At 43.4% G+C, this 20,257-nt stretch overlaps 1 protein-coding gene across 1 annotated transcript in view; it reads right to left on the reverse strand.

The window, feature by feature from the left end:
- Positions 1-20,257, reverse strand: part of ZSWIM6 (zinc finger SWIM-type containing 6) — a 134,218-nt gene that overhangs the window by 53,243 nt on the left and 60,718 nt on the right. Inside the window, exon 3 of the mRNA XM_018557948.1 lies at positions 17,021-17,377. Coding sequence (XP_018413450.1) covers positions 17,021-17,377 — 357 coding nt within the window. The remainder of the gene's footprint in view (positions 1-17,020; positions 17,378-20,257) is intronic.

Here is a 20,257-nt window from a genome sequence, read left to right on the forward strand (position 1 = left end):
CAAGCTGTAGAGGGACTACAAATTTCAGCAATATATTATACATCAATGCAGAATAAAGCACAGGACAGAAAAAGCAAGCAGTAGCTGTGGAGTTCAGGTGCAGTTTTGCTGCACCATACCTGTACATAGTACAAAACACAAAAAATCCCCAACTGCAACAAAACAAATCACCCTGTCTAACAGTGCACGTTAAAATCAGAGGTTTTAGTTGCACAAACCTTTGGTCAAAAATATGTAGAAGCCACACTGCCCTGTCAAGGCACCTCAGCAAAGTGTGGTCCTAACTCTATTTATACGAGTCTCCTAGTGGGAGCATATTGATGCAGTGGATGAATTGAATGCAGGTGTACCAGGAGGTAGCCTACTCCTCCTTACAAGGTGCAGGGACGCACTGGAGGCCCAGCAACCACAGATGCATGCTGGGATCCCCAATGTGGAGGAGTAGGCTACCTCCTGGTACACCTGCATTCAATTTATCAACTGCATCAATATGCTCCCATATGTTTTGTATTGTTGTAAGCCTTCCCATGTGCACCCTGCTACAAAGGCTGGTTATAAATGTATGCGGTTACCATCTTTTTCTAGTTTGACTATCTTGGATGTGGTGACGCATTGGGGATCCCAGCATGCATATCATATCAGACTCATATAAATAGAGTTAGGACCACACTTTGCAGAGGTGCCTTGACGGGGCAGTGTGGCTTCTACATATTTTTGGCCAAAGGTTTGTGCAACTAAAACCTCTGCTTTTAACGTATACTGTTAGACAGGGTGATTTGTTTGGTTGCAGGCCAGCTGGCAGGCGTACTGGGGATTTTTGTGTTTTGTATTGTTGTAAGCCTTGCCATGTGCACACTGCTACAAAGGCTGGTTATAAATGTATGCGGTTACCATCTTTTTCTAATACCTGTACATAGAGCACTCTGTGTTGCCACACTCCAGGGTGCCAGCCTGATGTCTTCACGTGGAGGGGTTGTTATTTTTTGGGGGGGAAGAATGTTCTGGCCGGGTAAACCGAAGCACTGCGTGGTTCCCGAGAAGGCCAACACAAGGTCCCCAGCAAGCAGGGGACCTAATGCAGCAGTTTAATTGACATAAATTAAAGTGCCGGTATGTGAGCATTTGCACTAGCACTCGTGGAAATGCTCAGTATCGGCACAGTATTGGTGCATCCCTAATTTTTGCTATCGTGATCGTTACGGCCCCTTCTAATGCCTTTTTGTGATATGATGCCTCCATTGTATATATTTATACCTTCCCTAGGGCCAATGGCCCTGCATGGAAGAAACACCAGCTAGCTGTGTCCTTGGTTGTCCCCGTGTCGACCCAGGAGAGCTTTTTCTTTTTTAAGCAGTCTCAAGTCTGTATACAATTCTTGAACATTTTCAGTGTTCCTATACAGAGACAGCTATATGTTGCATTGTACTATATTTAAATTTATACACATCACGTTTATGTCTCTTCTTATGGGATTATTTGACCCTTGTAGAGATGCTGCCGTTCTCTCCTGAAGCAGAGCAGTCTTAGAAACGCATTGAGATTTATTTCTGAGCAGGATGTCTAAATAATGTAACATATGGACACTGGTAATATCAAATATGTGAGGTGATGGTGTAGGTAAAGGACACACACACACTTGTAAATGCGTATATACGCATATAGACACATATGCACGTATTTGTGTGAGCGGTATGCAATCCCAGAATACACACATTTATAGATTGTTTTAGAATATAAACTGTAATGTACAATGTACTGTACGAGGGTATATAAGCGCACGCGTGTAAAATACGCAGAAATTCCGAGCCCGGACACAAATTGATTCCATTTTGTTTTTGTGCATCTTTACGCAGCACAAAAATATGGCTCCATACGCACCTATGTGTATGGAGCCATTTATTTGCATATGCAGCATACAGGAAAAAATTGCAGTGTATTACATGGCAGTGTGAATGAGGCCTAAAGCTTAGGAAAAGCAAATCAAATTTTAAATGACTTGCTTTTTAAATATCTGGTTTTATGCATTTTAAATAAAAGTTGATTTTATGATTTTAAAGCCTGTACGGTTATTTTAACTTTCCCCATCCTGTTACAGACTCTCCCTAACTGGCCATGGTAGTTTTCTTTTAAATTCCTCAATACTTATCTTTCGGTCTTTTGTTCTGCGCCAAAGCCCACCCCTCTACATGATGATCCTAGGGTGACAACATTTCCCCTGCTTAGAGAACTAGAAAGGACTAGAATGGAAGGAACTGGCATGATGACTAGGTAAAGATGAAGCCTGAAGAAAAAGAATGGCAGCACTGGAACATTTTTAGTTTTAGATAGATATATTTTAAAACCTCCACTCCCTGGTCTGCTACATACAGGTGAAACTCGAATAATTAGAATATTGTGCAAAGTTCATTTAGTTGAGGATTTAGGCTCCGGTCACACCTAGGAGTTTTGTGGTTCAAAGCCAAGCGTGACAAAAACGTTTAGGACAAGGAATCCCATTCATTTCTATGGCTCCTGTTCACACCTCAAATCTTTGAATTGGTGCCGACACTGTCCTTCCTTCTGGAGGGTGGCTACTTTTGTTCCCCATGCTCCTTGTGTGTGTTGTAAATGCTTTTTGATTTATTTGCAATGTGGCTTTGAACTTGCTAAAAAAATGTGACTACACTAGAAAGAGTTGATTCTCTAGCACAAACCCCTCCCTCCTTGAATGTGATAGTCCTTTCCTCTCCGGTGTCTAGATACCCTCTGTTCTGGCCCAGCTCCTCCGCCCTCCCCTCACCTCCCTACGTAAACCTTTTATGCAGCTGCTGTGAAAAGATCACTCCTGTGATGGACTACAATCTCATGTTAAGTTTACTAATTTGTATTGAGATTATAGTCCATCACAGGAGTGAGCTTGGAGTGGGGACTACTTTACAACACACACGGACAATGGGGAACAAAAGTAGCCACCCTCCAGAAGGAAGGACAGTGTAAGGACAAATTCGGAGATGATTTGAGGATCTACGGCTGAGTGATACACAGATGAGATACCATTTTGTTAATAGTTTGTGTACTTGAATGTATTTTAAGATTTAACTCCTGAGTTGTCACTTTAAGCTGGTCATACCACAGTAGAATTTCAGTCAGAAGATTGGTTTTCAGAATGTTCATTCAAATTTTCTAATCGCCAATAGGGTCAAATCAATGATTACTTTTGGCCGTAGGGACAAGAAAAAAATTTGATTTCCAAAATCAAATGTTAAAACCACACAATTTTGAACAGTCGTCAAGTCTCTGATGCATCAAATGTTCTGACAAGTTCATACGAAAAATCATTTGTACAAAAATCTACCAGTGTATTGACCAGCTTCACTAATGATTTAATTGCCCTGCACAAAGATGTCGTCCAGGCAGAGACTTCAATTCAGTGAGAATCATTTCAGTAAGCAAATATTCAGCTTGCAAAAAATGTGACCAGGGGCACACAAACACTACAGAAAAGGTCAATAAGTATATTTGGGGATTTATTCATATGCTACTTGTGACCGAGTATGTTTACTTGTACAGAAGGTTACGTTGCACTTTAAAGTGGTTTGATGGGGAATGTATACACACTGGAAACACATTGGGGTGGCTGGGGTTGATGTGTGAAAACTCTTACACACTATATGAACTGACACTCAGCATGTTTTTATACACGTCTCCCCTGTTCCCGAAGACCGTGGGTGTGACAAAAAGGCAGCACAGAAAAAAGGTGTCACATTGTAAAGTGTGAGAATGACATTTCAGTAACAAAATGTCTTCATAGCCTTCATCTTACTAGGACTGGGAGATCTCTAGAGCCTTCATCTTACTAGGACTGGGAGATCTCTAGAGCCGACATCATTTTACTAGGACTGGGACATCTCCAGAGCCTTCATCTTACTAGGACTGGGAGATCTCTAATAAGCAGCTACAGTGGGGAAAAATCTACTACGAGGAGGACCAAAGAGGAAGACGTTGGCTTAGTTTTACGGTTTTGAAGGTTGAAGAGTACAGGTACAGTACAGGCCTCAATTTACACCAGGGTTAGGTTGCTGAAGGAATGGTTGCAAATAGAAACCAATGTAAATTGAAACCCGGTATAATGCAAGTGAATGGGAAAGGAGGGAGTTTGGTTGGAGCAGTTGCCCAGGGCAACCAATCAGCTTCTCTCTTCCGTTTGTTCAGTTAAGATATGAAAATGAAAGAGACGCTAATTGGTTACTGTGCACAGCTGCTCCAGATTTTGATAAATTCCCCTCAGTATGTATTATACTAAATGTAATGATCAAAAAAAGGAGAGAGAACGAGGAGACAGCCACTGAAGGCCCTCTACAAGTCGAATTGTACCCCTGTGGCACCGGCATGTCTCTATGTGCCTCTGTACAGCATCTCCCTGTGCCACGAGCACATCTCCAAGTGTGCCCCAGTGTGGCTCTATAGGAGCTATATATCTCGTGTGCCTCCAAGTCTGTAAGAGTCCACAGTTAGCTCACAGAGAAGAGACCCCTTCCCTAGCCTTCAGAGACTCTGTACTGTAGCCACATGGAGTTTTGGGAAGGGGGGTTCCCCCGTGTATCCTTCCATGGATGAGGTCTGCAGAGCAAGGACACGCTAGACGGCGCTGACTTCTGGTTTGTGACCGCCATTGAAACCACTGCAAAGAGGACAGCCTTTACAGTAATATGTTCTACCTAAATTGCAAGTATGTAAAGTCACACAAAGAAAGCCAGCTGCAGTAAGAATTCCTCCCAATCTCTACAACTAAGCCCACAATTGGGTGAAATGCATCAGGGGGCGGACTTTGGGCGTGACACCAGCCAGGTTATTCAATCTACAATAAATTGTTCCAGTGGAATGCAGGGTGCAGAAGGCTTTCTTCATTTGTGTGGTCATCCAGTACCCAAGTTATGGAGGAGCGGTGCATGTCCTGTGTTCTCCTTGCATCCACTGTAGAGTGGTTAAGGCTCCATTCACACATAGCGGTACCTTTTCCGTGCGGTTTTGCGCACAGGAAACCGTGCAAACATACACACTCGGATTCCTCACGATTGCAGCTATTACTATAGCCGGAACGAGTGGAATCAACCCACAAGATTGCACTTGGACTATTTTGCAGGATGCGCAGTTTCGTACCGCGCGGCCGCCACAATAGTTTGAACAATGCCCGGGTTTATTTTTAGTGCGGTTCCACGCATATTCATGTGGCCATATACGCATGGAAAACCGCTCGTGTGTGAATGGAGCCTTAATTGTGGTTAAAGAGGCTGGCATGAACCATTCCCCGAAAGCCAAATGCCAGTTAGAGTAGAACTCTAGGCCAACATCTAGGAATATATGTTAAAATATGTGTTTGCTGGGTTACCTGCCAAACACTTTTCTTTTAGCCAGTCTGAGATTCACACCTCTGCCATACAACACAACCAGAAGACCACTAATACCACCTTGTTCAGCTCACTGGCAACTGCACTTAGGTGGTGCAGAATCATTGGCCAGTGAGTGAATTGGAGGCAGAAAGGTAATACAACCAAGCTGATGGGCCAGGAACCAGGTGTCACCTTATTATCCAGCAGACTAGAAGCATTAAACAGAACATGTGAAAAGAGAAATATATAAGGGCCCCTACCACCAAATTTTGAGGCATTCTTCGCTGCATACTAGCTTCTATGTTGGAACAAGCACATGCCAATGAAGTCTGAACTCCATATTGTAACATCGCTAGCTTTGCAGGTTGAGTTTAAAGAGAAGTTAGAAGAGAAGATTTTCCATTTTAGCAAAGAACTCCCCAAGCGAAGAATTGATGCACCATCTCAGTGTGGTAACCGAGTGGAAATCTCTGACGACTGCTACCAACTGACTGGAAATCTCTGATGACCGCCATCATTAGCAGTTGTAACAATGAAAAGGGCGGCATGGGCTGTGTGTTGCAGTTTGAGTTCCCCTCACTTCTTGTTGGCCATACGTTAAACAGGGCAGGGTGGATCTCTCATGGAGCCCCGGATAGCAAAAAAAGGACAGAATTCTAACAATCAACAAAAAAAGTTTTTGGCTCAGTGTACACTTTAATAGACAGCAATTTGCCAGTGCCAGTTCCGTTCCATCGACGCTTCTGTGGGCAACAGGTTTTGCTACATAAAAGAGTTAGGCTTGGTTCACACCTAGGCGTATCGAATATGCACGTTTGTCGCGCATTCCGCGACGCACGATTTTACCGCGATGCAACAAACGCACGTTTCAGAGGGCTACTTGGCTGTATCCCAATGGAAACGTGTGGCAAAAACTCCCCATAAAAGCTCCTGTACTTCTTTGGGCGTAGGACGTTTCGTAGCGCGTTCATACAGCCTGTAATACGTCCAGGTGTGAACCATACCCATAGGAAATAATAAGATTTTGGTGTTTGAGTGTTTTGCAGAGCGTTTGAACGCGCTACAAAATGCCCAGGTGTGAACCGGGCCTTAGAGGCACTAGTTTTAAAGCTTCTAAAAAGGTCAAACTTTGCTTTGGGTAGGGTAGGGAAAGGTTAGAACCTGAGTCAGGTTTTTATTACTGTCTGGGTCTCCACTGGGGTGATTCAGGCACTATTTTCCCTGGCTACTACTGTGATAGCAAAGGGTTTCGACTCTTCACTACTGAAAAAAAAACAAAATTAGCTAAAAAATACACTAATACTTCAGCAGAAGACAACTTTTACTCTTACTGAACAGGTCCTGCTCATACACAAGTAGAATTTTACTATGAAAATTTTTTTTACAAATGTTTGCTTTTACAATGGTTCATGGGGTCAATTCGACAATTGATTTCCACCTTTGTGGAAGGAAAAAATAAATAAAACCACGACTTTTTATTAATTCCATAATGTAATATTAAAGTAAAAATAATACATTTACACACTGCACTGGGTGTGTAAATGATCATTAGAAAGCTGGGTGTTATGTGCAGGGGAGCTGCTGCAAAATATACATTTTTTTTTACCTTGCAGCATGCTGGCTCCTACATAACGCCGAGCTTCTGGGTACTACAGGGAGTGAGGGATGAGACTGCAGCAGTGAAGTACTCCAGTCACACCACCTTGCCCTGCTCACTACTTGCCCATACACAAAATGTCATGTATTCAATGAAGGGGGAAAAAAATTCAAGTCACGCTGTGATTAGAGGAGAGATGTCACATGCCTGCCCCCTCCTCCAATCACAGAATGCCATGCAGACACCAGCCCGCACATTATAACCACTTGTTTTAGTGTGCAGGTTGGTGTGAACGAGACCCAATTTGCAAGATTACATGCATCAATGTAATCCTAGTTACCTAGCATTACTGAAACCCAATACGCAGACTCCTTTATCGGGCCCACGTTGTCAAATATTTTACTGGACTTTGGGGGGAAAAAGACTTTGTCCAATATATTAGGCTCATCATTTTGCCAATATTTTCAACTAATGAGGTGCTCCTCTGTTTCAAGGACGTCACTACATACATATAATAAAGCACCGCATGCATTCTACAACAACTGGTTACACAATGACTACTTTGCTGTAGAGGTGCCCCACAGGCAGTTAATAGAAAAAGGTATCTAAGGTGCAAAGGTAGTCAGGATACTACTATCTGCAAGGAGTTTTCATGCTCTCCCTGTACTTGAGCAGGTTTCCTCCGGTCTCCTCCCACACTCCAAAGACATGCTGGGAGGTTTCCTTCTAAATCGGCCCTGTATGTATACATTTGAGATGAGTCTCCGTAGATTGTAAGCTCCTTAAGGGCAGGGACTGATGGGAATGTGCAACTATGTAAAGCGCTGAGGCATGGTGGGATTTGCAGTTAAAGCACAGCTTCCCCACCCCATGGACTACGATCAGCCAGGAGGTGGAATGTAAACTTGCAGGAGAGACCACAGACTAGAAGAAACTTCAAAGCAGAGTGTGAGAAAAGAAGGAATTCTGACCCCATGTTGAGGTACTTTAGAGAATGTGTGTATTTGTTTATGAGGAAAGTTACTATGTGTTTGCTTTCACTGCTGTGATAAGATTACACTTTGTTGACAGCACCACTACAGATAGCAGTGAGAACAACCAACAAATGGCTGAGCGTTTTGGAAGCAGGGATTTTAAGCCTATGAAGCCTTGTGGCATGTAACAGGGCACTTTATGGGTGATCTGCTATCTAAGGTCCACATACAGCGGCAGGCCAGATGTGGCGCATGCAGAATATCACCATCCTTAAAGCTGGCCATACACCAATATATTTTCTTCATTCAACCCACAACCTGAACAAAGAAAATATTACAGATTCCCCCATCAAGGCTTACAAGTGTTGATCGTGGAATCTCCTGCTGTTTGGTATTCTGACAGCACCCGCCATCAGAAAACCATGCAGTTTAGAGCCAGCAGCTCATTGGCTGTCAGCTGTGTTTGTTGGAAGATTTTCTGCCTCCTTTGAACATCTGATGGAGGGATGCCAGCAGAAAGGGTGCAGACAGCAGCGCCCACTGTGCAAATGTTCAGCCGGTTCATCAAGAACCAGGGGGGTATAGCATATAGGCAGCTTTAGGCTGCAGGACCAGCCTGTGTATCATGTGAACGCAGGCAGGCAGGCATGGAAGATAAGCAGGCCAGTAATGGCTGAAATCACCACGACCTCAGATTCAAAAAATTGATAATGGGGCCAATGGATGTTTCCCCTAAACACTGTAGATTCCCCAGAGACAATAGACCATTGCCAATTCTACACAGAAAACACCGTTTCAGGCCTCTATGTATCTTACGTGAAGCACAGAAGAGACATTTTGCCACTGTTGACTTTTTACCGTCACTTGATTGCGCCTTCACTATCCAGGGAATCACGAACCTTGAACAAATATGCAGCCAGTAAGATCTGAACTTCACTGTTCAGGGGATGTATTGCAGGGACAAGTCTATAATTTTGCCACTTTATAGATCATTGGTTCGACCTCATCTGGAGTACGCGGTCCAGTTCTGGTCACCAGTACTAAGAAAAGATGTCCTTGAGTTGGAAAAAGTCCAGCGAAGGGCAACCAAACTAATTAGGGGTATGGAGGACCAGAGCTACGAGACGAGGCTACTAAATTTAAAGATGTTCACATTAGAGGTGAGGAGATTAAGGGGGGATATGATTTCCATGTACAAAATGTTTAATGGTGGTAGCAACATTAGCGATAAACTGTTTAAAATTAACTCCGTTACAAAAACTAGAGGCCATCACCTAAAATTGGTGGAAAAAAAATTCCAGCACAAGGGGCGAAGGGGGTTCTTCACAGTAAGATCAGTTAGGGTCTGGAACTCACTGCCACAGGCGGTGATTTCAGCAAATAATGTGGAATTGTTCAAGAAACTTTTGGACGATTTCTTAAGGGACCGTAATATACAGGGGTACAGGTACTCCTAGAATGAGATCCTAATAGGTTGGACTTGATGGACTAATGTCTTTATTCAACCTCAAATACTATGTAACTATGTAACTGCAACATGAAGTGGCCAGGGTCAAGATGCCAGGCCCAGAAAAAAGGTCAATGGAAGCTGCATTTTTATATTTAAAGATACTCTTAAAAGTCCTAACGCAAAATAAATTCCAGCTTTAATAAATGAATACAAATGAAACTTTTAAAAAGTAAATTACATTTTTTTTTTAAAAAGTTAAAAAATTATTTTTTTTCTGAATTTTTTTTAAATTTCTGTTTTATTTCGGTTTTGACAGTCATTTCGGTGCACCTCTAGTTATTTTGTATATCCGACAGCTGAACCACTGGACAGGGCATGTTGGAAAACTGAGATGTTCATCGATCAGAAAACCCTGGATGATTTTCCAATCTATCCCATGAGCGCGATCTGGGGAAGATCATATTTTTGCTACACAAGGAGATCATCAAGTTGCCATTCTCACCAGCAGTGACTCCCTCTATGGCACCTACAAATATCAAAGAGCACTGACCTGGTGTAACAGTCCGATTAGGGACTCCAAACCTTCCATGAGAGCAACAAACAGGACTGCTCATCTGCTCAACATTTTGTACTAGTAAAGCTGGGGACACCTAAACATTAATCCTCCACAAATGAATAAGCATGCATGCTCATTAGATGGTCCAGACCTTGCATAAAAACAGCCAGCTGCTATAGAATGCCTATAGAGAGAGTATAGGGTAGTTCTGATTTAAATTGGTACCTGCTAATGATCATGTACTTTATTTGCCACTATGGCAAAATCTGAAATCATGTGAATCTTCCCGGGTATGGTCAGTCTTGGGAGTTCCACTGAATGGTCAGTAACCATATGCAGGTTCAATGCTTCCCAGCCATATTCAAACAAGCAAAATATGATGCATCATCAATGAAAAACTATGCCAACAGCCCACACGAAAAACTAGTCAGTGAAAAAATTGAATGGGGGGGGGGGGGACCCTTCATTTCATTGTTACATGGGGACAATGTCTTGGTGCCTGTCTCCATGAATGCAGTGTGTCAGATCTGTATGGCTTTCCCTTGGTTGTCTTCATTTACAATGTGCCAGGCTGTCCAGCCACCCTTTGTTCCTATGTCACATCTATTGGAATCTTCAATAAACACAAAAAAGGGAGAACCTTACTTTAATTAGGTTATTGTATAAGCAGCACTGGTAATTGCTGCTGGGTTACACGGAATAGTTAAAGCTGGAAGCTATGTTAAACAAATAAGCTTCGCAGGAACGTTTTTTGCCGAGACCTCCAGAACCCACAAAAGCAAGGCCTATGTTCTGTGTCCGAGTAGCTGTTTAAAGTTTTAGGGCAACTGGGACGTCTCTGTTGGGCAGAGTGTCCATGCCGTCAGTGACTGCAGATTTTTCCAAGGACCCATTGGTGGAAGTGTGTGCTTTGGCTTACGATGGAATGTTTTTCACTGCTCTAAACTGACTTACAGCTCTGCACAAGTGTCTTTATTTCAAAACCATCTGTATTACTTCGTGCAGCTTTGGCCTGGTCTGGAGCTATGTGCTCCCAGTGACGTCGGAGCTGTCACAACTGACGGCTGCTGTTGGAAAGTGGAAAAAGACACGTCCAAGTCCCTCACCCAAGCCCCGTGTTGGGGACAAGCTTTCAGTACAGGCGCACAAAGGAGACTCAGACTGATGGAACAGGAATGATGCCAATATTGAGTGCAGGCCATTACTAAAGTCTGCTCTAAATAGGGCTGCAACTAATGATGATTTTCATAAAATCGATTAGTTGGCTGATTTTTTTCCATTAAAATCGGATAAAAATTAAATACCATCCTTAAAATAAAATACACAGATGCAATGTTACATAGTTTACGTCAGAAGAAAACTACATGCACAATTTTTTTGCAATTACACGGCACTGGAATCCACAGCATCAGGGTACCATGCATTCCAGTACGGGCGATCACACTGTGGGTGGGAGGCGGCTTCGGGGTGCCATTCAAATGAATGGAACTGCCACGCACCTCCAACAGCAGAATTTGTCAGAACAAAACAGAAAAATTTTCCCCACCTCATTTTTCTTTTTTTTTTATAACAATTGTATTGAAAATCACACAGCGCTTGAATAGTGTTCGCTCCACTGCAAGGGTTAACTTGGAAATCCTGGAGAGATTCTTAAAAAGGCCATGAAAAACCAGTCGATATGCCACACTACTCATTACAAAACTTTTTCCATGGAAATGATATCCTACCCTGCACAAATGAATGAGACGCAATAGTGCGCACACACATATTTTAGGCTCAGAAACCCTTTACAGTATGCCGCCATTCCTGAGCGCTCCTCCAGAAGATACCAACTCTTGGCTGTCATGCTGATGTCTTCACTGACCCAGGACACTGTTCAATAAAGGGTTCAGACTCATGTTCTGCATGCTTGTTCTACAACAGTAACCTACACAGTACTGACACCAGAGACAGCCAGGCAATGGTTCAGATTTTCATGTCCTGCATGCTTGTTCTAGAACAGTAACCTACACAGTACAGCGGTCTAGTCGAGATCAGACCGCGATCTCGACTAGAAGAATGTCCAAAGACCTGTAGCACACCTTACCGGACTTCCCATAGGAAAAATGGGTGCTCACAGTGACTGCGGATGGCGCCGCAACAAGCAAAGATTGTTGTGATGAGGTGTCACCAGCACACCAATATGACAAACACGTCAAAGTTCAGTGAATCTTCGTTTTTAAGTAGAATCAAGCGCTTTCGGGGCCGCGCAAGGTCCCCGTTCATCAGGCTTAATGTGAGCGAAGAAGATTCACTGAACTTTGCTGTGTTTGTCATATTGGTGTGCTGGTGACATCTCATCACAACAAATCTCGACTAGAGGAAGCCACGCCCATGTGTCAGAGCAGGGAAGATGGCTGCTGTTGTGTTAAGTCACCCGATGCAGAATTCGCAAACGGAAGCAGCATTTTGCCGAACTTCCTGTTCGCGAACAGAAGCTTTCGTGAACCGAGGTACCACTGTACTGACACCAGAGACAGCAAGGCAATGGTTCCGACTCATGTTCTGCATGCTTGTTCTAGAACAGTAACCTACACAGTACTGAAACCAGACAAAGCCAGGCAATGGTTCAGATTTTCATGTTCTGCATGCTTGTTCTACAGTAACCTACACAGTACTGACACCAGAGACAGACAAAGGTAACAAGAATGTTCAGCAGAACGGACCTTCCTCAGAAGAATAGAAACACACAAATACGGTGTTTGCAGAGCTGCATGCATGCTTTGGTTTCACAAGCATTTCTGGGCTGAACATTTTTCCCACATGTATGAACGGTCAGAGCTTTAGGTTTTAGAAGTTCTAAGCTACTAAAGAATGAATTTTCTAGTAAAGGGCATACAAGGCTGTCATTTGGTACTTTGTTTTCATAAAAGCCCTGTTTTGTTATAATATGCAAACAAATTAAAAAAGAAAAAAGCGAAAAACTATTTTGTTACTTCTGCAGTGCCATCAGTATAAAAGCCATGGCACTGCAGAGGCCACAGCAGCTTGAAGGTGGCAGTGATCACCTGCAAGCTTTTCATTTTTCCTTGAAGCTTCCAGCCTGCATGTTTTCGCTGTGTAGCTGACCTATCGATCACATGATCAGGCACCACCTTGGTCCGAGGACATGAGCAGCCAGGATCGAGAGCCAGCAGTCGAACAAAGCTTTCGCTGATGTTTCTCAAAGGGGGATATTTATAAAGCTATCCCCCAACACAGGGCATTGTGCTAGGAACGTTTATATAAAACACAATGCAGAACAGAAGGGGTTAATGGAGTGGAGAACTGCAGTTAGCCTATTTCATGTGATCTGTAGAGCCCCTACCTAGTGTAGTCATTTCATCAGCTGTAGTCACAGTTGAGAATATAAACCTTGTTTATTGCAGAAGAATTATACAGCCCATGTTAATCTGCAAGTGCTCCAAGGAATCTGATCATATAGTGATGGAGACATACTTAGTGATATTAAAGTCAAAAGGATTTTAAGCCATTTCAAATGCTGATGAAATCACTTACAACGGATGTGCTTTAAAAAAATAAGTTTTAGTTTCCTGCAGAATCAGCCGGTCCCCCGAGCACTGGTCCTGACTTCCTGCGTTAGACTGACTGCTTTCTCATGCAGAGTGCTATTCAGTCACCCTTGTGTGTGCGAGTAAGCTGTGCGTGTCTCCACAAACACAGCAAAACCAAGCTACTTTCCTCACCTGCCCCCCTCCTCTTAGTAGATGAACAGTTGCTGGAGTCTGCACTGTTCCTTGGGATTCTGTATTGGACATGAAGTTCAGGGAAGCCGAGCTGAGGGACTTGGAAGCAGCTGTTCAGAAACATGATGGCTGTAAGTGTTTGGGCAAAAATGTAAAGAAATGCTTTGCTGGCCATTGTATATTTGTGGGATCTGGATTCATTATTGAAAAAAAGTTTGAGTTTACTACGACTACTTTAAAAGAACTATGAGGGGAGTGCTTTCCACTCACCTCATAGTTCTAGCCGACCTGTGACAATGAGACCGTCACAGGTCGGCTCAGTAGATCGGGAGGTGAGCGAACACATACCGGCGTTCGCTCACCTCTCGATTCTGTCACGACTCTCCGCCGTGACAGGTGAGGGGCTGGATTCCCCCCCCCTCCCCGCTCCGATCCTCCAGCTCTGACTGGCGGAACGGACGGGGGAGGGTACAGCTGGCTGTGCCTCTAGATAGGCAGAGCCAGCTGTCACTCACGCAGCTGGGCGGATCCAGACATAATTGTCGGGATTTGCTTCAGCTGCGGCGTCTCAGTATAGCTACAGCTCGCGGTATACTGAGCTTAGGGTGACGGGAGGACGCTAGTTTGTGTCCTCCCGTTACCCTAAGGAGAACTATGGGGAAAAGCCCTAACCCCATAGTTCTCCTTTAATTTTTTTACTAAACTTTATTGCCATCACATACGAGGCTAATAAAAACCCCCCTATGCGATAGCAAAATATGTGACAGGTCCTCTTTATGGAGACATCAGGGGTCTCCAAGATCCCTAATGTCACCTAGGACCCCCCAAAAGAAGCTGATGAAGCACAGATCTGCTCCATCAGCTTCTGAAGCTGGAGAGTGACACACGAATGCGGAAGTGATGTATTATACAACACTTCCCCTCTCCTCTGCAAGAATGCGGACCGGAGGGAGCGCGTGTACAGAGCTCCCTCTGATCCCGGGCTCGCACCGGGCACAGCAGAGCCCGGGATCAGCGCGACGATGGCGAAGCGAGGGGGCGTGTCTGAGCGGACGTCTAAAGACGCCTGCTCAGATCTAGAGAGCTCCGGGCCGGCCATTTTTTTACTACAGCCGGCCCGGAAGAGGTTAAACTAAAAAAAAAAAAACACATTAAAATAAAGATTGGCAAAAAAGATAAAACTGCAACGCAAAGTCAAAACTGCAAGTGAACGGACCTCCATTGACTTGCGCTTTCAGTCAGATTTTGGTGTGAACGGACCCTTCAAACATACTGCAAGTCCCGAAAAATACCAGAAATCATGTGTGCTTGTCCCATCATCTAGACCAGTGGTTCTCAACTCGTGGGTCGCGACACCCTCTGCAGTGGGTCGCGGCGTCATGTCTGCATAGACCGGCCCATCTGCATTAGAGAGAACTAGAGGGGGAACAGTATATGTACAGCTCTGTTTTCAAAAGCATCTCCGTACCCCACCATGTGCACAGGAAGTGATCAGCTCACAAGATTTCTGGCAGGTTTGCATACATTTTAGGAAAATGGTTGTTTCATGCCTTTATTTAAAGAGAACACGTCACAAAACTGAGCAAACTGATAGATCCAGCCATTCTCTGACTTCCCGACAGCCTGCTTGTTTCACAGCAGAGACTCCACTGGCAGAATATTCAGAACGTTTTACTATCTGTCAGGGAAGCAACCATTACAATATTTGTGCTACCTCAAGGCCTTCCAACGCACGGTTCTGCTTTGTGACCATATGGTGGTGATAAATGAGGGCGAAAACCTTGCCTATCCCAGCTGAACAGCCAAAACCCAAGTAGGTAAATCTCTTCCCACATCAGAACCCACACGTCAGGCTCTTATCAGAAGGAGAATTAATCTACAGGCTCATCCCAGCTGAAATTACTTTGCAGTGGGGGGAACCTCTAGTTGCTGCGAGTGACTTTAGCTCTGTACATTGATTTATCAGACAAGTCTATTTGAATGGAGCTCTTTTTGGGTCACCTGCTATAGTGTCTTATAGGGACACTGTTCACCATATAACCTTTCAGACTATTAATAAGCATCTAAAATCAGGATGTAAGGGACTGAAGATTGGGTTTTTGGCGTAGGTTGGCTCAGAGTTCTGCTTGTGATCCGCCTGTCACTAAACCAGCCAAACAGTATGTACAGTATATACAGCACACACATTTGTTAAAGCTTAGGATTGCAATTGTAGATATAAAATTAAAAAAACTAACTCTACACTGACAGATGACATAGTTATTACAGGCTTAATTATTGGCAATGTAAAAATGTAACTTGTGAGGACAAGCCCTTCTCCAGTCTACAGACAATGACATGCATTGTATAAATAATAGAATAATACGGACTTAATCCTAGCCATGAGCCTACACATGGTGTCATGAAGACCCGGCCCTATACCAGAGCGGATAGTGTGTGTCCACATAGCCGGATATTCTCCATGTGTTCTCCCTGGGGAGGACACTATCCTGATTAGATAACACTACCAACTGGGCTTCTGAAACAGATACCAGTCTGAATGGCTGTTCCCATTAACCCTTTTATCATCTGCTTGTCATCTAGTGTGGTGTTTGCCTTGACATTTAAACATGAATTCCCTTTCCAATAAAATAAAAAAAATAATAAAGTTGCCAAAACACTAGGTCATCTCATCTCAAGTGTCCGTCTATTTCGGAATTATTGTCTACACTCCTTTATTGTGCGTTTTTCAAACCCATCTCCAGTGAAACTTCAAAAATCCCCTTGCAGTGGGACTACAGACAATACATTGACACCCAGAAAAGGACAGCCATTTCTATCAAAGAGGGAGGGGGTTGTGCTAGGGAATAAACATTTTAGGGAGTGTACATTACCTAGAGTCTTGAGACGTACATTGCAAGTCAATAAAAACAGTTTATGGAAATGAAACAAAAACTGCAAGCATTTAAAATACTTAGTTTTCTGTGCTTTCATCTGCATTATAAAGTTAGACAGGCTCGGTTTAAGGTAAAACACTGCAAAATGTTTGTCAATGAAAAATAAGAATTCCCATAAGTCCACCTCAGTCACTTGTGACTGTACCAGACCATTGGTGATTCTAAACATGATAGAAACATTTAAAAATATGCCACAAAGCAAACCCATCAATACGATACTGGCACAGTACAGAAACTCAAGACAAATGCGGTTTCCAGAAAGTGGCTTTAAATGCCACCAAATATTTTTGTAAATCCAACATGGCTAAGAGAGCTGCGTAGACAAAAGTGAGACACGCACGCCCCACATCCTGATAAACCATGAAGGTGAATACGGGCAGAGGGTGGTCTGACCAATAGGGAGCACCACTCACCATGAACTTGATTGATTTCAGAGTTCTGTGACAGAATTTCATCTGCTAGTTTCTGAGCGGTCGGCAAGACCTCCGTGTGGTGAACTGTAATCAAATACTGTACAAATTTCTGCAACTGGTCTCTGTTCATTTGAAAGAGGGTCTCTGATATAGGAAGATGCAGCTTGACCTGATCGGGCTTGCGGATGCGGTATAAAGAAAGTGCCACCACATGGGCGCAGTAGAAGATGTCCTTATTTCCACAGCTGCAGGTAACTGAGGTAATCTTGCAACGGTCAAAGCTGATTGCTACATTGCAAACGGATTCCGGCTCGGACTGTGTTGCAGGTTCTGTCACTGTGCCGCTTAAGTGAAAACCTAGAAAGGAAACAAAAAACAGAATTATAAAAAAATTCTACACAACATTTGAGGTTAAAGAAGTGACAAAAAGGGTGAACACTATACAAAACATGTGCTGTAAGGTTATGCAGGAAGGATTTGGTTGGTGTAGGAAAACAAAAGTTAGTTAGTGAATATGCGTTCTTTGAGCTTTGGTTTTATCATACATGTGTTGTAAGAAAATGTTACTGCATTGCATACTCGTTACAGCCATAGACTTCAAGGCCCATGTATAAAATAAAAAGCACCGTAAAGAAGGAAAACTTTTGTAACATTTTCTACTCCAATAAGGAAAAAGTAACTGGGATTGTCAACGCACACCATTTTGTTCGTTTTTTGAAACTAACATTGTGGAGCCAATCCTGCTGTACATATCAGGCCAAAGAGACTTCAGACAAGGGAACACTGTCTTGCCATAATGTGATTATACTTCCTATTATTTCAGAACAAAACAAGCCATTCAATAAAACACATTACCAGACAAATCACACACCATATTAGAAAGGAATACATATGACTAGATATAGACGGCATTACTGCTCATCCTTTCTTACTACTCCTTGAAAATACACAATTACCAGGCTGGGCTCCAAAAAAGCCCTTTTAGTAGTTACAGAATTAAGAGCCAATGGGATTTTGGTTGAAAAGATGGGATTTGAGAACTGGGTGCATGACTTTAATCTTCAACTTGTTATACTTTCTACACAAAAGAAAGAGTAAAGCTGGCCAAATAAGAGTCCTGCTGACTTAGAATTTGAGCAGTGCTTGGCCCATCATTTGCCCTTTGTGGAAGACTCCGGTGCACAAATTCTAGGCCGAAATGCAATTTCAGTCAATCAGCTGCAATCACTCATCGGGTATTCCAACAGCGTCATATGCACCGTCATCAGAATGCAATAGCCCCAGTGGGGGGATTCCATATCTATGTTGTTTGGAAGGAGGAATCTAGTGTTTCTTGCAGTTTTCCCCACAGCATGGAGTAGTATATGGCTGGCGTTAATGGAATACATTTGTGACAGAAGTAAATTACATGTACCCTTAAAGTGACATTAAAGGATAAAAAAAAAATGTCCCTCCCCCCATGTTAATGTCAGCACTTACCTTAAATTAAGGGTGCCCACAACGGGAAAAAAAAAACTCCCTCGCTTTCTCTTTCCTGGCTGTCTCTCCCCCCTCTCCTGGCTGTCTCTTTGCTCTCTTTCCTGGCTGTCTCTCCTTGCTCTCAACCCTGGCTGTCTCTCCTCTTTCCTGGCTGTCTCTCCTTGCTCTCACCCCTGGCTGTCTCTCCTTGCTCTCACCCCTGGCTGTCTCTCCTCTTTCCTGGCTGTCTCTCCTCGCTCTCTCTCCCCTGGCTGTGTTTCCTCTCTCTCCTGTCTGTCTCTCCCCGCTCTCTCTCCTGGCTCACCTTGCTGTATTTTCCAACAGGCTGTGTAAACTAATATGCTTTGATGTAATACATAGCACTTCAACCACCAGTATCCAACAGAAAGGTGTCAGGGAGCTTAGCTCAGCAGACTCAGGCTAATAGGTAATCATGTGTGCACAGTTAAATATACCAAAATGGAATAAAGGGGCCGCCATTCACACCCTTTGTGATCTACCAGCTTTGAGAGCTACTGGTAGATCACAATCTACTTAATGGGCACCCCTGCCTTAAATTGTCTCTTAATCCGATCTTCCGCTTCTTTCCCCATGTTTCCATCCGTCCCTACAGCGGTGCGGCGGCTCTCCGATCCATCGCTGACTCCTCTCTGCTTACAGATCCAGCGGTGTCTGCAGGCGGGTGCACACGTCCATAGACTTACCTTGCGCCTCTGCTCATCTCACGGCCGAGAATCCGAACTGCGCATGCGCCAAGATCCTTTGCGGCCGCACGAACAGTTCCGGACTCTCGCAGCGATAATTAGGTCAGTCTAAACCGCTGTTTAAGCGTGTTTTTTTTTTTTTTACTTTTTGCCTATATCTACTGCTCGTCAGCAGTAGATATAGGCAAAAAAACGGGAGGCTTTAGAACCCCTTTAAGACCTAATTGCGGTCTCAAAAAAATTAAAAAATAAAACCCTCATATACAAACATGGTTGGTGTCCTCCCCCAAGTCTTGTTAGCCGACTTACATTTCAGCCAGTGATGCAAGTGTCGTCAATTAACACTTTTGGTGCAAGAAAATGAAGGTTATATTAATATTTCTTGACAAGGCAGATTTGACACCTTGACACCTAGTATCAATGATGCATGTTGGGCTACAGTGCTTTGACACCCCCTACAAAAAGACATGCTTCTGCCATCAACAGAACACTTTGGATTGTTTTTTTTTTTTTAATTGCTTTTATTATTTTTACCATACAAAACCCCAGCTCCAGTTAAAATTTTAAAATTGTGATTACCAAGAAAAATGCAGTCACTTAATGTCTTAGGGTCCCCCAATACCTGATACAAATGGAAAATATTTGTATGCACGCCCTCTAATAGTTGTACCAAAACGAAAGATTACAGGCTAGCTGAAGTCCAAAGAAAAAAAAAATTGCTCTGATCTTCCAGTGAAATCCCTACAATACATTTCTCTTGGGCAAACATCCTAAAACTGGGTATAAAGGGTATCCTATATACTTGTGCAACCAGTAATTGGCACTGTTGGGATTACACAAAGCTAGTTTAATCTTTATCATCACAAATACTGCGTGCTTCCTATTCTGTTCATTTCGGTAAAGGAAAGGGGTCCGCCCTGTTTCCTTATTACCATTGCCGACTCACGCCATTTCCCAAGGTGTAAATCACAGGCATGCTTGAGATAACAGAATTAAGGATGGAGAACTGAAGGGAAATGTGCAAAGGGGACCCTTAAGAGAAAAGCAAAGAAGC

This window comes from Nanorana parkeri, unplaced genomic scaffold (assembly GCF_000935625.1).
Source record: "Nanorana parkeri isolate BGI_ZX_2015 unplaced genomic scaffold, ASM93562v1 scaffold312, whole genome shotgun sequence".
Classification (NCBI taxonomy): Eukaryota; Metazoa; Chordata; class Amphibia; order Anura; family Dicroglossidae; genus Nanorana; species Nanorana parkeri.